This window comes from Mustela erminea, chromosome 4 (assembly GCF_009829155.1).
Source record: "Mustela erminea isolate mMusErm1 chromosome 4, mMusErm1.Pri, whole genome shotgun sequence".
In the NCBI taxonomy this organism is placed as follows: Eukaryota; Metazoa; Chordata; class Mammalia; order Carnivora; family Mustelidae; genus Mustela; species Mustela erminea.
In genome coordinates this window covers 52,958,207-52,972,893 of record NC_045617.1, presented here as the reverse complement: position 1 = coordinate 52,972,893, position 14,687 = coordinate 52,958,207, and the positions used below count along the sequence as shown (strand labels likewise).

The 14,687-nt window shown below is 36.8% G+C and overlaps 1 protein-coding gene across 2 annotated transcripts in view; it reads right to left on the bottom strand.

Moving 5' to 3' along the window:
• Positions 1-14,687, bottom strand: part of FILIP1 (filamin A interacting protein 1) — a 273,938-nt gene that overhangs the window by 224,206 nt on the left and 35,045 nt on the right. The window contains exons 2-3 of one of the 2 annotated variants that reach the window (XM_032339243.1): positions 4,631-4,750; positions 4,242-4,372 (exon numbers count right to left, since the gene is read on the bottom strand). In XM_032339243.1, the coding sequence (XP_032195134.1) occupies positions 4,242-4,372; positions 4,631-4,706 (207 nt within the window). In that variant the 5' untranslated portion in view covers positions 4,707-4,750. Of the gene's footprint in view, positions 1-4,241; positions 4,373-4,630; positions 4,751-14,687 lie in introns of those variants that run through there. The other variant, XM_032339244.1, reaches the window with a different exon arrangement.

Below are 14,687 nucleotides of genomic sequence, written 5' to 3'. Positions count from 1 at the left end.
AAGTACAATCATTTTTAATTTGATAAACTCCGTTTTAGGCATTTTAACAGGCTCCCCACTGACCAAGGAACGGGACATGAGACTTGATCCCAAGACCCTGGGATCATGACCTGAGCCAAAGGCAGATGCTTAATCAACTGAGCCACCCAGGTGTTCCGATTTTAACCCATTTCATAGCTTCTTTTCAGACCCAGATGTTATAAACGAAGGTAAATAAAATTCTCTTTCAAATTCTCACATATTAGAACAAACTGATACTTTAAGGTTGCCTTTTTTACCCTTCTTATGAGTGTGCAACTAAGTTTTCCAGAAGTTACATGACAAATGATATCACAGATTGAAGGCAAAAGAAATAGGAGAACCAAGCTATATCTATTAGCCAGATAGCAAAGAGATTTACAAAAATTTTAAATGGAACAACTCTTCTTCCTAATTTTTTTTTTAAATAGAGTTATTTTCATTAAACATGCTATTTAGGTTAACGTGCAATCAGTTCAACATTGTTATTTGCAAAAGAAGCAAATGTTTTAAAGATTTCTCAGTTTTAATTTCTAACATGATAAATAATGATAAATATAACCTGCTTAGACAAAAACTCATTGGTTTTCCTTATAAGTTTTCAAAATTTGAAAGGCTCGAGACAAAAGGGTTTGAGAATCTCTGCATTAAGATAAAATTATATTCTTTATTTTAAAGATTTTATTTATTTATTTATTTATTTATTTATTTGACACAAAGCCAGAAGGAAAGAGAGAAACAGAGACAGAGATAGAGAGCAAGCGCAAGCACAGGGAGAAACAGACAGAGGCAGAGGGAGAAGCGGACTCCCTGCTGAGAAAGGAGTCCAATGTGAGGCTCGATCCCAGGACCCTGGGATCATGACCTGAGCCAAAGGCAGCCGCTACGCAAACACCCCTATTTTCTTTTTCTTTGAAAACAAAAAATTGCTCATAAACATTTATATTTTTCAGTCACCAGTGTTCACAGTACAGTTTCAACCACTTACAGTAATTATAGCTTTTAACTAAAGTAGTCAACTTCTACTTCACATAAAGAATTGGAGGAAAGTAAATAATTGAAAACTTGTCAACATAAACAAGCATTGTAGCAGAATAACAAAGCTCATAAACATACATAACAACTTCTTAAAGCTAAACACACCATTAAAATAGCGAACGTGATCACATTCATTAATTCAACCCAAAGATCTACCCTCTCTATAGCATATTAAGCGTATTAGCAAAAGTGTATAAGTTTAATACAATGCTTAGTAACCAAAAGTTCAGAATTGCTTCCTAGTTAGAAAGTACCACCTTACACCAGATAGAATGGACAAAATTAACAAGACAGTAAACAACAAGTGTTGGAGAGGATGTGGAGAAAGGGGAACCCTCTTACACTGTTGGTGGGAATACAAGTTGGTGCAACCACTTTGGAAAAACAGTGTGGAGATTCCTTAAAAGATTAAAAATAGAGCTACTCTATGACCCTGCAATTGCACTACTGGGTATCTACCCCAAAGATACAGATGTAGGGGAAAAAAGGGCCATCTGTACCCCAATATTCATAGCAGCAATGGTCACAGTTGCCAAACTGTGGAAAGAGCCAAAGTGCCCTTCAACAGATAAATGCATAAAGAAGATATGGTCCATATGTACAACGGAATATTATGCCTCCATCAGAAAAGATGAATACCCAAAATTTTTATCAACATGGATGGGTCCAGAGGAGATTATGCTCAGTGAAATAAGTCAAGCAGAGAGAGTCAGTTATCATATGGTTTCACTTACTTGTGGAGCATAAGGAATAACACAGAGAACTTTGGGACTTGGAGAGGAGAAGTGAGTTGGGGAAAATCGGAGGGGGAGACGAGCCATGAGAAACTGTGGACTTGAGAAACAAACTGACGGTTTTGGAGGGAGGTTGGGTGAGCCTGGTGGTGGCTATTAAAGAGGGCACGTATTGTGTGGAGCACTGGGTGTGCTGCATGAACAATGAAACTTGGAACACTGAAAAAAAATTAAATTAAATTAAATTTTTAAAAAATTAAATTAAATTAAATTTTAATTTTAATTTAATTTAATTTAATTAAAAAACAAAAAACTAAAAAAAGAAAGTATTTGATATCAAGTGACTGCACGGAAATTAGGTTAATATTAGTTGAAGGGTATAAGCTACCTGAAGATTTTAGAAATTATGTTTAAACTGGCACACTCCAAAAAATTATTACGTATGTAAAAGTTTGTCAAAAAATGATTCAATTTTATTGCACACAGATTTATATTTTTTATAATTTTAAACATTATAGAGGAGTAATGTTAGCTTATTTGTTTGTTGTATTGTGGGAATTTTAGGAACATTTGTTTTATACAGGCACTTATTTAACTCTGAAACTCAATCAATTGTGTAATTTAACTTATTAATATTCCCCAGACATAAGAAAACATTTCATATGCCCAAAATGAGAAAAAGGTCTTTCTAAATTACAGACACTCAAATAACCTGTCACGTAGATATAGACACATAGCAAACTTACAGCTTAAGTTCCATGTGTAATAGTAAACACATAAATACAAAAACTCACCAGTACAGATATCAAAGAGCTGTACTCCTTCCCAAATTTCCTATCATCTCTCATTTATAAAAAATAAATTTATCATGCATTTACAGAGATTACCATACTATAAGACTAAATTCCCCCATTGCTGCCATCAATAGGGAATATTTAGCTATCATGCACAAACCCCAAACAAAACAAAAACAAAGCACAAAATCTGCAGAGAGGAAAAAAATAGAGAAACAGAGTCAACCAAGTAAAAATTCTACTTCCACTTGAGATTATTCTGGGATCCATGAAAAACTGTACCTGAGCTTAAATAACCCATGAGGTACATATTTATTTATTTACCTACTTATTTATTTAAGAGGAAGAGAGAGCATGTGTGAGCAGAGGGGATAGGAGGGGCAGAGGGGGAGGGAGAAGGAGAAAGAATCTTGAGTAGACTCTGCTGAGTATGGAGCCCCAGATGGGGCTTGATCTCACAACCTTGAGATCATGACCTAAGCCTAAACCAAGAGCTGGATGTTTAACTGATTGAGCCACCCAGATGCCCCAAAGTGCACTTTTCTAGCAATGCAATTTACTTGGCTTTGTCATTGGGCATCTCAGTGGATGATCACCAAAACTCTTAGGGATTATTCTTTTTTAAGGTTAAATGACTATTGTACAAATAAAAATGAACACATACCAAAGATTTAACTTATTGATTAATGAGGGAGCCAGAAAGGTCTTACAAATGACTCAAAGAAGAATCTAAAGAACAGACATATATAGGTCATCAAAAATGCTGAAATAATTTGTTAATAACAGATATAGAAGGGAGGTCTCTCCACCACACAAAATTCATTTTTATTATTTTCAATTTCATCCAACTTACAACATTTAAAAGAGCTCTGTTAAAGACAATGAATGGTAACAGACCACTACAGCACCAGATAGCCTGGAAGGGTTCACTAAAGAATGTCTAGTATTCCATTGAAAAGACACTCGGTAATCTTTTTTCGTCCTTTTTTCCTCCATTCCAAAATCTTTCACAATTTTGCCTGACCACTCACAAAATATCATTAAGACAATAAAAACCAAAAAATTGTATTTAATGATGTGGAAAGATGTCTACTATTATAAAAATAAAAAAAAAAAAGGAAGGACCAAAGATGGTTCCATAAAGTAAAAAGGACGTGGGCATAAAGAATATGTATATTTTGTATATATGTGAATGAAATACCTCTGGAAAGATTTTAAATACCAACATTATTGGTTGCTTCTGGCAAAAATAACAGGATGACAAGAGATCAGTGGTGAGAAGTTTTCCGATATATACACATATATATCTTTTTATGTTTTTGAATTTTGAAACATCAGATTATATTTTTCAGTCAATATTTTTTTAAAAGAAAAAATAACATACTTCCACATGCTAAGTAACCACAGAAACCTCCCTCTACTTTTTAGTCTCTTTTCCTTACCTACTCCCTAATTCTTTATTCTTTATATCTATTTTTCAATACATAAAGCATGATATGACTAAATAATCACATTCGTAGAATTCTATTTTCATTAAAATTTCACAGCAAAAACCTTGAACCTAATAGTCAAATCTTAAGAATAGCTTGATGTCAAAAATGATAAATTTCACATTATGTGTATTTTACCACAATTTTTAAAAAAGAAAAAAAAATACCTTGAGTTTTCTGGGCACCAAGATGATTCTTTTCCCTGTAATAAGTTCGGACTGAGTCTCTCTATAACAGACAATTTTGCCAAACCCAGGATGTGTGAGGAGCACTGGCATATAAAGAACCCCAGGGTGGGCTGTAAAGAGCAGCACATTATAGCAGATCAATCCACCTTTGTTGAATGAATTAACAAATTACTTCTGATCATCATTTAGCACTGTTTCCATATTTTAAGAGTTTGATCCTTTGATCCAGTGTTTATCCTACTTCTCGATCCATCAGATAGAGATCAATCTGACATAAGCCTGGAGATGTATCCTCTTGGATTCCACCAGAAGGGAGAAGTATTCAACTTGTTCCTGTTATAGCAGATTAATCTGAGAGACTGACTTACCCCCGTCTCCTGCAAAGATTAGGAAAAGTTGCTTGATCCTCAGGAATTCTTTCAAAGTTCTGTGTGCACTTCTCATGGTTGTAACCTCTCCTTCTAATTTGGTAGCAAATGCTGCTTAACCTAAAAATATCAAAGGAAGACAAAGAAAATGTTTTCTCTCCTCAGAGACTTCCAAAAAAACACCGTTATATTCCAGCAAATTCTTAAAACACTTAGCAAAAAACTTAAAACACACAAATGCACCCCAAAAGATGTCCAAATGCAACATTATATTCAAATAGTACAACTCTGACACCAAGTGGTAAAAAAAAAAAAAAAGTATAAGCTCTGACTAAAAAATGCTGAGCTGGTATTTGGGATATTTGGTAGACCAAATAATTTATATAGTCATTGCTATGTTACCGTTTGAGACTCATTGTCAATACCATCCTCCAACTAATCATTAAAAAAAAAAAATTAGCATTCCTCCCTAGAGGTGCTGTGAGAATTAAATAAGTTAGTAAAAGAAAAAGAAAACTCTAATGCCTGGCATGCAAGTACTAAATAAATGTTAACTCTGGTTATTGACTAATTTTATGTCTGCTAGATGATAGGGACACTAGGCAAGCTGTCCTTGTACCCAGGGTACAGGAGTGTAGAAGGAAAACAAGCGAAAAAAAAAAGGAAGAGTTAATAGGGTCTATGATAAACAGGGTTAGTAGATGTATGGAAGACACACAAAAGGGAGACATCAATTCCTGTAAAATGTTTTCTCTAAGAATTGTTCCTTCCTCAGATACAGACTTTTAACAACTGTATTAGTAGTCTGTGACCCTAGTCACTGGCCATGAACTATTGACCCAGTGTTGGACACCTGTCCTGAGGTGGAGCCCATCAATATTTTGCTTCTATAAATTAGCACTTGAAATGTTTATATATTCATTAGTCTGAGATGTCTGCTTGAGTGAAGGATGTAAAATGTGTGGTAAGGTGGTCATATATACAGAGACATAGGAAGTCTGCTTAAAAAGAAAAAACAAAAAGAGAGGCAGAGATGAGAAAATCCATGTGTCTCCATAAAAATAGAATTTTCTTTTGAGGAACAAGCTGCCTAGAGTCTCAGCTCTTGGTTCAAGATTGGAAAATGGTCAGAACTACACCCTGCCCTTGAATTTTAAACAATATCTTTATTTTTTTTTTTTAAGATTTTATTTATTTATTTATTTGACAGAGAGAAATCACAAGTAAATGGAGAGGCAGGCAGAGAGAGAGAGAGAGAGAGAGAGAGGGAAGCAGGCTCCCTGCTGAGCAGAGAGCCCGATGCGGGACTCGATCCCAGGACCCTGAGATCATGACCAGAGCCGAAGGCAGCGGCTTAACCCACTGAGCCACCCAGGTGCCCCTAAACAATATCTTTAAAATAAATTTGTACTCCTTGCTAAATCTTGCCCTAGCAAGTTTGTTACTTTCCACCGAAATAATCTTAGCTTAGACATTGGATAAACTCAGACTTAACTTCCCATCCAATATGTTATTGAATAATTCTGTTTAAATATTTGGGTACCGCCATTACGTAATATAATTATATACTATTGGTCAAATTTTGGTTTTCACTAATGGGGTGGCTGTATTTTTGTAGGATGTAAAAGCCTATCAATATTAATTCTTTGATTGTGAGGAAAATATGTATGTAAACCTACAGACCAAAAAAAAAGCTCATTTGAATTTAAAATTTTATAAACATTGTAATTATTTCATAATATATACATATCAAATCATTGCGTTGTGCACCTTAAACTTACACAATGTTATATGTCAGTTTCATCTGACTAAAGCTGGGAAAATTTTCATGATAAAAAACTAAAAGAGGGGGTGCCTGGGTGGCCCAGAGGGTTAAACCTCTGAGTGTTCTGGGATCTCAAGGTCCTGAGATCGAGCCCTGCTTCAGGCTCTCTGCTCAGCGGGGAGCCTGCTTCCACCCGGCTCTGCCTACTTCTCTGCGTATTTGTGATCTTTGTCTGTCAAATAAAATTTTAAAATCTTTTTTTTTAAGATTTTATTTATTTATTTGACAGACAGAGATCACAAGTAGGCAGAGAGGCAGGCAGAGAGAGAGAGAGAGAGAGAGAGAGAGGAGGAAGCAGGCTCCCCGCAGAGCAGAGAGCCCGATTCAGGGCTTGATCCCAGGACTCCTGGGATCATGACCTGATCCGAAGGCAGAGGCTTTAACACACTGAGCCACCTAGGCACCCCAAAACTTAAAAAATCATTAAAAAAAAAAAACTGAAAGAGGTAAAACATAAAAGTAAATAAATTTTTGCAACTATTTACTTAAACATTTTCCTGGTTGATTAAATTACCATATAGGCAAAATGTGAAGTTTATGTTTCACAAGCATGACAATAGTAAGGTAAAACTGACAGAAAAAAATTCATCTGGTGTAGAGTAGAGGTCAAGTAAGGAAGAGTGCTATATTTCTAGCAATCAGTTCTCCACAGCTTATGCATGTGCACCCGATGGCCATTAAATTTAAGAAGAAATAAAAATCAAATTTTGAAAGTAATCTTTAAATTTAGGACACACAGAAAGTTTTAAGAAAGATATCATCTAAAGTACCACCACCAATAGATAATTCCTTTATTTTTCTGATCAAATATAATTTTTACAGAGATCATAATAAATGCACAAGGTTTTACCTTTGCCTTTTCCTTAATAACTTGTGAACATTCTCTTCATTGAAAGATGGAAGGTAGTAGGAAAAAGAGAAGTTGACTATAGAATAGCCTTGTTCAGCTATCCCAAGGACCCCATTTTTAAGATGCTCTTATGCTGTCCAAAAACTTTTAGAGACACAAGACTCTAGCCAAATATGGTGCCTACACACACACACACATGCACACACACTCCCCTATGTCATGTCTAAATAGGGAAAAACAGTTAGGGTCACAGTTCTGTGAACAGTTTGCTAGCTAAAGAGGAGAAGAAGCAGAACATATCAAACCATTGTTCTGTTCTAAGCTTGGGTTACTTTTATGAGTTCCTCAAATATAGGGCCATGTTTTATGTTCATATCCCCCAAAAGCATCTATCCTAGGTTTGTGTGAATGGTAAAAGAAATGCATATTCTCAATTCAGAATAAAAGACACCTTCAAGATATCTACCCAGGTCCCTCAAACCCTTCACATCTAGGTATGATCAGCTAGAACTTCTGTTCCACATTCTTTGTGAGTCCCTAACCTTCCTCAATTCTTCTACATATCTATTAGGGGGGCGTTTTGTTCATTGTCATCTCTGTTTTGATGTTTGTTTCTTCACTGTTCCTGCTTTGCACCAAGAACACTCAGGTATGAAACTCAGGCTTTTACTCAATTCAAAGCACATACCACCACCCACCACCCCCAAAGAGAGAGAGAGAGAACATTTATTTAGCAAACTTTTCCTGATTCCAGTAAAATTACAGAGGATTGAGAGACATGTGTCTCAGGAATGATTTTCTTAGTATAGTAATCCCCCTGTTATCCATGAGGATGCGTTTCAAGACCGCCAATGGATGCCTGAAACCACAGATGGTACTGAATCTGATCCACACTATGTACATACTACACATACATACAATGTTTTTTCCTATACTTATGTACCTATAGTGAAGCTTAATTTATAAATTATACACAGTGACAGATTAATAACAACTAATAGGGGCACCTGGGCGGCTTAGTCATTAAGTGTCTGCTTCAGCTCAGGTCATGATTCCCTGGAATCATGGGATCAAGCCCCGCATCAGGCTCCCTGCTTGGCGGGAAGCCTGCTTCTCCCTCTCATGCTCCCCCCTGCTTGTTTTCCTTCTCTTGCTGTGTGTGTGTCTCTCTCAAATAAATAAATAAAAGCTTAAAAAAATAACAACTAATAATAAAATAGAACAATTATACTGTAATAAATATTTGTTTATGTAATAAATATCTGTGAATGTGGTCTCCTCCTGCTCTCAAAATATCTTTTTTAAGTTTTATTTATAATCTTTACATCCAATGTGGGGTTCAAACTCATGACCCTGAGATCAAGATTCAAATGCTGACTGAACCAACCAGGTACCCCTCAAAATACCTTATCGTACTGAACTCATTGTGCTCCTTGCCATGACGTGAGATGATAAAATGCTTACATGATGAGACAAGTGAGGTATATTGTGGTGCATTGTGATATAGCCTCAGGCTACTACTGACCTGACTTTGTCAAAAGCGAGATCACCTACTTCCAGACCAGAGCTGACCAGAGAAAGCAAAACTGCAGATAACAGGGAACTACCATGTTAACAGAAATTCAAATAGCAAATAATAGACATTACTCTTCATAAAAGTCCTTTTAAGGTTATACTGGTAACTTTTCACCAGTTGTTTTATTCTTTTTTTTTTTTCAATTTTATTTATTATTTGACAGACAGAGTTCACAAGTAGACAGAGAGGCAGGCAGCGGAGGGTAAGGAGGGAGCAGGCTCCCTGCTGAGCAGAGAGCCTGATGCAGGGCTTGATGCAGGGCTCGATTCAGGGCTCGATCCCAGGACCCCGGGATCATGACCTGAGCCAAAGGCAGAAGCTTTAACCCACTGAGCCACCCAGGCACCCCCAGTTGTTTTATTCTTATCATGCCCAGCCTAAAGCCATTCTCTTTCATTTCTATCTTATTTCTCAGTTCTTTCCAAGTCATCCCAATGATGTGGAGAATAAACGTAAAAGAAATACAGAAAAAAATTAAACTTCCTTATAACTTACAGCCATCTGACAAGTACTTGGGATAGGCAGGGAAACCTTCCTCCAGAAACTCAACTGCCTCAATGTTAATACTTTATCAGAGACAGGGTGCCTGGGTGGCTCAGTCAGTTAAGCATCTGACTCTTGATTTTTGGCTCATGTTCATGATGTCATGAACATGTATCAGGCTCAGAGCTGGGCATGGATCCCGCTTGGGATTCTCTCTCTACCTCTCCATCTGTCCCTACTTCTTGCTCACAAGCATGCGATCTCTCTCTCTCTCCATAAACAAACAAATAAATAAACTAAAATATATAAATACTTTGCTAGAGGAAGACAACCTTAGCTTGACATTAGCCCAACCTCCAGGATCCTGTAAAAATCCTTTTGGAAACTTCCCTTATCTCTACCCACAATACCCCAAAGCTATATGTTAGCAATCATTATCCAAACATGTGGCCCACTGATATATACCTGAAGGGTCCCATGACTTAGAGTTTCTAAAGAATAGTAAATGACCTTCTCCTAACCACAGTTAGCCCCTCACAGCCCTAGAAACCTTGCTTTCAAAGTCCTTAGACTTATGCTCTCCTTAACCCCCTCCCAACTTGGAAGTATATATAATCAGTCACTCCTCACAATCCCAGTGCAGCTCTTTCTGCCCACAGGTCCTATCCCCATGCTTTGATAAAACCACCCTATTGGCACTGAAGCTGTCTCGAGAATTCTTTGACTATTCACTCCTGAGCTCCAACATTTCACATCAGCAAGAGCTCCAAATTATCTTCCTCTATAATGAAACACTTGTCAACAAACCTAGAAAGGGATGAGCAGAACAGTAACACCTTCAGTTTAACTGGATTTAAACTTCTGGTTTAAAGAATAAAGTAGGTAATTCCCTCATCTTCCATAAATCACTTTAAAAACCACCATGATAGGGGCCCCTGGGTGGCTCCAGTCAGTTAAGCATCGCCCTTCAGCTTGGATCTTAGACTCCCTTTCAGTGGGGAGCCTGCTTCTCCCTCTGCCTGCTCTCCCTCTGCTGGTGCTCTCTCACTCTCTCTGATGAATAAATAAATAAATAAAATATTTTTTTAAGATTAAAATAAGTAAATAAATAAATATATAAATAAAACCACCAACATAACAAGAAAAGAAATGTATAGTACATCTTTGAGACTAGAGGCAACTGATATTAAAACTCACAATATAGTGGAAAGAGGCCAACACCACAGAAGACGAAATCAAAAAGAAGGTGTCTGTTGCTACAAATCTCAGAAATAACCAGCAATGTACATTTCTCGTAGGTTAAGGACACTGTATGAGTCAGAGTTCTCCGCAGAAATAGAATCATTTGGATAGTACATATATAGAGCACACATATAATAAATACATAATACATATATATTAAGAGATATATTAAAGAATTAGCTCCTACAATTATCTTCTTCCTCCATGCCCACAGTTGTTCGTCACACTGTTTCAAAGAATGAAGTCCAGACAGAGTGATGGGCAGCAAAGAAAGATTTATTAAGTGATAGTACAAAGCTCCGGAAGAGGGAGGGGACCAAGAGGGCTGCCACCTGAGTTTCTAAATCTAGGGGTTTTTATAGGCTTGTTGGCAGGCTGTTTTAATCTGATCAACCCTCCCTCAGTCTGTCATCCAGTCAGGTCTTTGTCATCTATCACATGGGAAAGGGTGGAGGACTCTTTCCAGGGTGGTGAAAAATCCTTTTAAGGGTGGTTTCCTCTTAGGCGGGGCCTCCTGTCCCTGCCTGCCTTTCTTCCAACTATCCTTTATCAGCAAGTCTTCAAATCTGCTGGGTTAATCAACACGTTGGAGGCCCAAAGAGCTGGTGATTTAGTTTCAGCCTGAATCTAAGGACCCAAGAAACAGGACAGGTGGTGTACTTCCTGTCCAAACATCCGCTGGCTCCAGACCCAAGAAGATGCTTTAGTTTGAGTCCAAAGACAGGCTGGAAAACCTCTTAGGTGGGTGGGGTCGGTCAGTCTTTTTGTTCAATTAAGGCCTTCCACTGATTGGATGAGACACACTTATGTTAGGAGAAAAATCCACTTTTGTCCGAGTCTACCATTTAAATGTTCGTATCACCCAAAAACATCTTCATAGAAACATCCAGAATAATGTTTGACCAAATATCTCGCATCTCATGGTCCAGTAAAGTGGACACATAAAATCAACCATCATAGACACATTGACGTAAAAGGCTGAAATCCTGTCAAAAAACAGAAGACAGCGTGCACTGACTAGCACCAAGATCACTCCTTTTGTTCCAAAAAGCAGAAAAGCAAGTGCTAAGTGATGAGTAGCAGTAAACAAAATTTGTCAGAAGGAGTCTGCCCCTGGGGGCCACTGGAACTGAAAAGGAGGAAGGAAGGAAGGGGGGGGGCAGGAAGAGGGAGAGGAGAGGACAGGAAGGAAGGAAGAGGGGAAGTATCTCCTCAAAAATGCTGAACATGCAATTAGCACAGAGAACTCTGCAGCACATTAAAGAAAGAATACCCCACAATTAATTGTGGTTTACTAGGGAATGCAAAGATGAGATCAGTATTTCAGAAAGCCTTCCTAAATATGACACAAACCCAGAAACTGGCAGATAAAAGATTTATAAATTCAACCACTTAAAAAAAGAAAAATCCAAAGTATTGCAATTAAAGCCTCTATAAACAAAGATACATTGGGGGGAAAATATTTGCAGTTTATATCACTGAAAAATGGCTAATATGTCTGTATCCCTTTTATAAATCAGTAAGAAGCTTAACAGCCCTATAGAAAAATAAGCAAATTGTATCAAGAAATATTCATAAATACAAATGGTTCCTTTACTACGAAAAAGTAGTCTACTTCCTTCATGATAAGATTATAGCAAAAAAACTCTGACTTAATTTTTCATCTACAAATTGCCAAAGATAAAACAATTGATACACTTTGTTTTCCAGTATAGATTGGCACAACTTCTATGAAAGGCCACTTAATATCTATCACAATGATAAATATATCTACCCACTGGCCTGACAATTGCATTGTTGTAATTTATCCTCCAAATATATCCATTTATTTGCAAAATCATGGCTATCTAATATTAACCACAGCAGTTTTACTAATGCTATTAAGAGGTTTAAAATAACTTAAATGCCCATGCCCACCAATTGAGACTAATTAGTAGATTATGGTACACCCCATAATGTGATGTTATGCACCTGGTAAAGTGGGGGATATGCAGAATGCCTTGCATATAATTGATAAGTGGATAAATCACTGAATGAATAGAAGGAAGGAACAAACAAGGAAGGAATGCAGGAAAGAAAGAAATAACAGAGCTCTATGTACTGATATAAAGTAACTTTTAAGACATATTAAGTGAAAACACTCAGGTACAGAAAAGTATGCTTAATATCTTAAGAAGTGAAAAATGGCTTGTCAACATATTTATTAGGTATATATCTTGCGAAGGATACATGGGAAACATAAGAGTAATTGCCTCTAAGGCAGGCTCTCAGGAACTGGAAATAAAAGCAGACAAAATACTATTTTCATTTAAAATTTATAACCATAGAGCTGTACAAAATAACCACTAAAATATATAATTAAATTTTTTAAAAATAATTTTTAAATACCCTCAAAATAGAATCCATATTCACTGAAAGGTGGTTTTGGCTATAAATGTATTTTGGCCAAAAAAGAAACTGCTAGGCAACTCCCTCTACCCAGATCGAAGTCTGTCCTTACAAAAGGAAAAGACAGATGATACATTTCTCTCCTGTCTATTAAGCTTTCCCACTACTGCCCCATCTTGGAATGTTTCTGTGCCAGACACCTTTGGTTGTCCTTTCTGATCTATTCTCCATCCTTCCTTGGGTTCAGCTGGAGATGCAAAGGGAAAAGCACAGTGAGGTTCGAGCATTATTTCCCTGGTTTCTATCCTTTACAAGTCATTCCTGGAAGGGCTGTCATTGTCCACCCTAGGTCACAGCTCCTGTTATGAGGTCCTCCAACAAGAGCCTGATGGGTGAAGCAATGCTAGCTCCTTCATTCCCTACTCCCAAACCCATCACACCACACATATGACTTCACAGGGATGGCAGCCATCTCATTATACTCAATAAGGTGACTGCTCCATTCTTGGTAGCATTCTTGTACCCTGACCACATCTTCATAAATAATTCTTCTTCAAAACTTTCCTTAAATTACATATTTTGAATATATCATTTCAAGGCAAATCCAACTGATAAATCATTTCAAGCCTTACCAGTGCCAACTAATATTTACACTTTCTGTGTCTCAACTCTTTTCCCCTTTTTCTCTCAAGATGCAATTCAAGACTCATTTAACTTCACACTGATATTCTTCTTTCTTTATATTTCACAGAACTGATTAAAATATGTGTAGAATCCTTGTTTTCTTCATTTTTCACTTCATCATTCGAAGTATTTTCATTTTTAAAAGAGACTTTTTTATCTCTGTATAAGCCAGTAAAGATTTTCTAACCCCAGGTAATTTACAGCTTTGCCTGACTGAGTGAGTGACCAGGATAGAAAATGAAGAGCCCTCTAGTAGGCAGCAGGGCCGGCTTCCTGACGTGTGACCTGTGAAGTCAGACAGGAACCCATACTTAGAAAGACTCCATACTTGATTTAATGCAGTGCTGACATCATATTGAAAATACCAATATTTTTGGAAGAAAAAGCTCTGCATTTTTATTTTCATTGGGTCCCATGAATTATTAGCCAGTCATGGCAGACAAACCTATAAGGTGGCCCACAGAGACTTTCTAGTAGTTATACCCTGCATTATACCGTCTCCTTTAGCATGGGCTGGACCTAGTGACTGACCTCCAATAAGAACACAAAGTAATGAAATATCACTTCCAAGATTAGTTCACAAAGACACTATGGCTTCCATTTTGTGATTCCCCCCACCCACTATCTCTCTAACACACTGACTCCTGTATTAATTCTCTAACTTAGTTTCCAATATAGTTTTCCCAGGCTATCTCTGTGTGAATGGCTCAACATAGCAAAGTAACCTATCCTTTTTTTAAAAAATTCAGCTAATCTGAAGCATCAACACTGGTTAAATAATGACAAACCATAAATACAAACGTTAATAATCTTGTATTAACACTGGACTATATTTTCAACTTTTTGCTTTTTTTGAAATGCAAATTTGGTGCTTTTTTTAATTATACACAGTTGAAAAAAGAATTTTATTTTATTTTTTATTTAAGTTTTAATTTACAGTGCAATATTCAACTTCTTGCTTTTAATCTCTTACAGCACCTAATTCAGTCCTAAATGAAATACTTCTTTA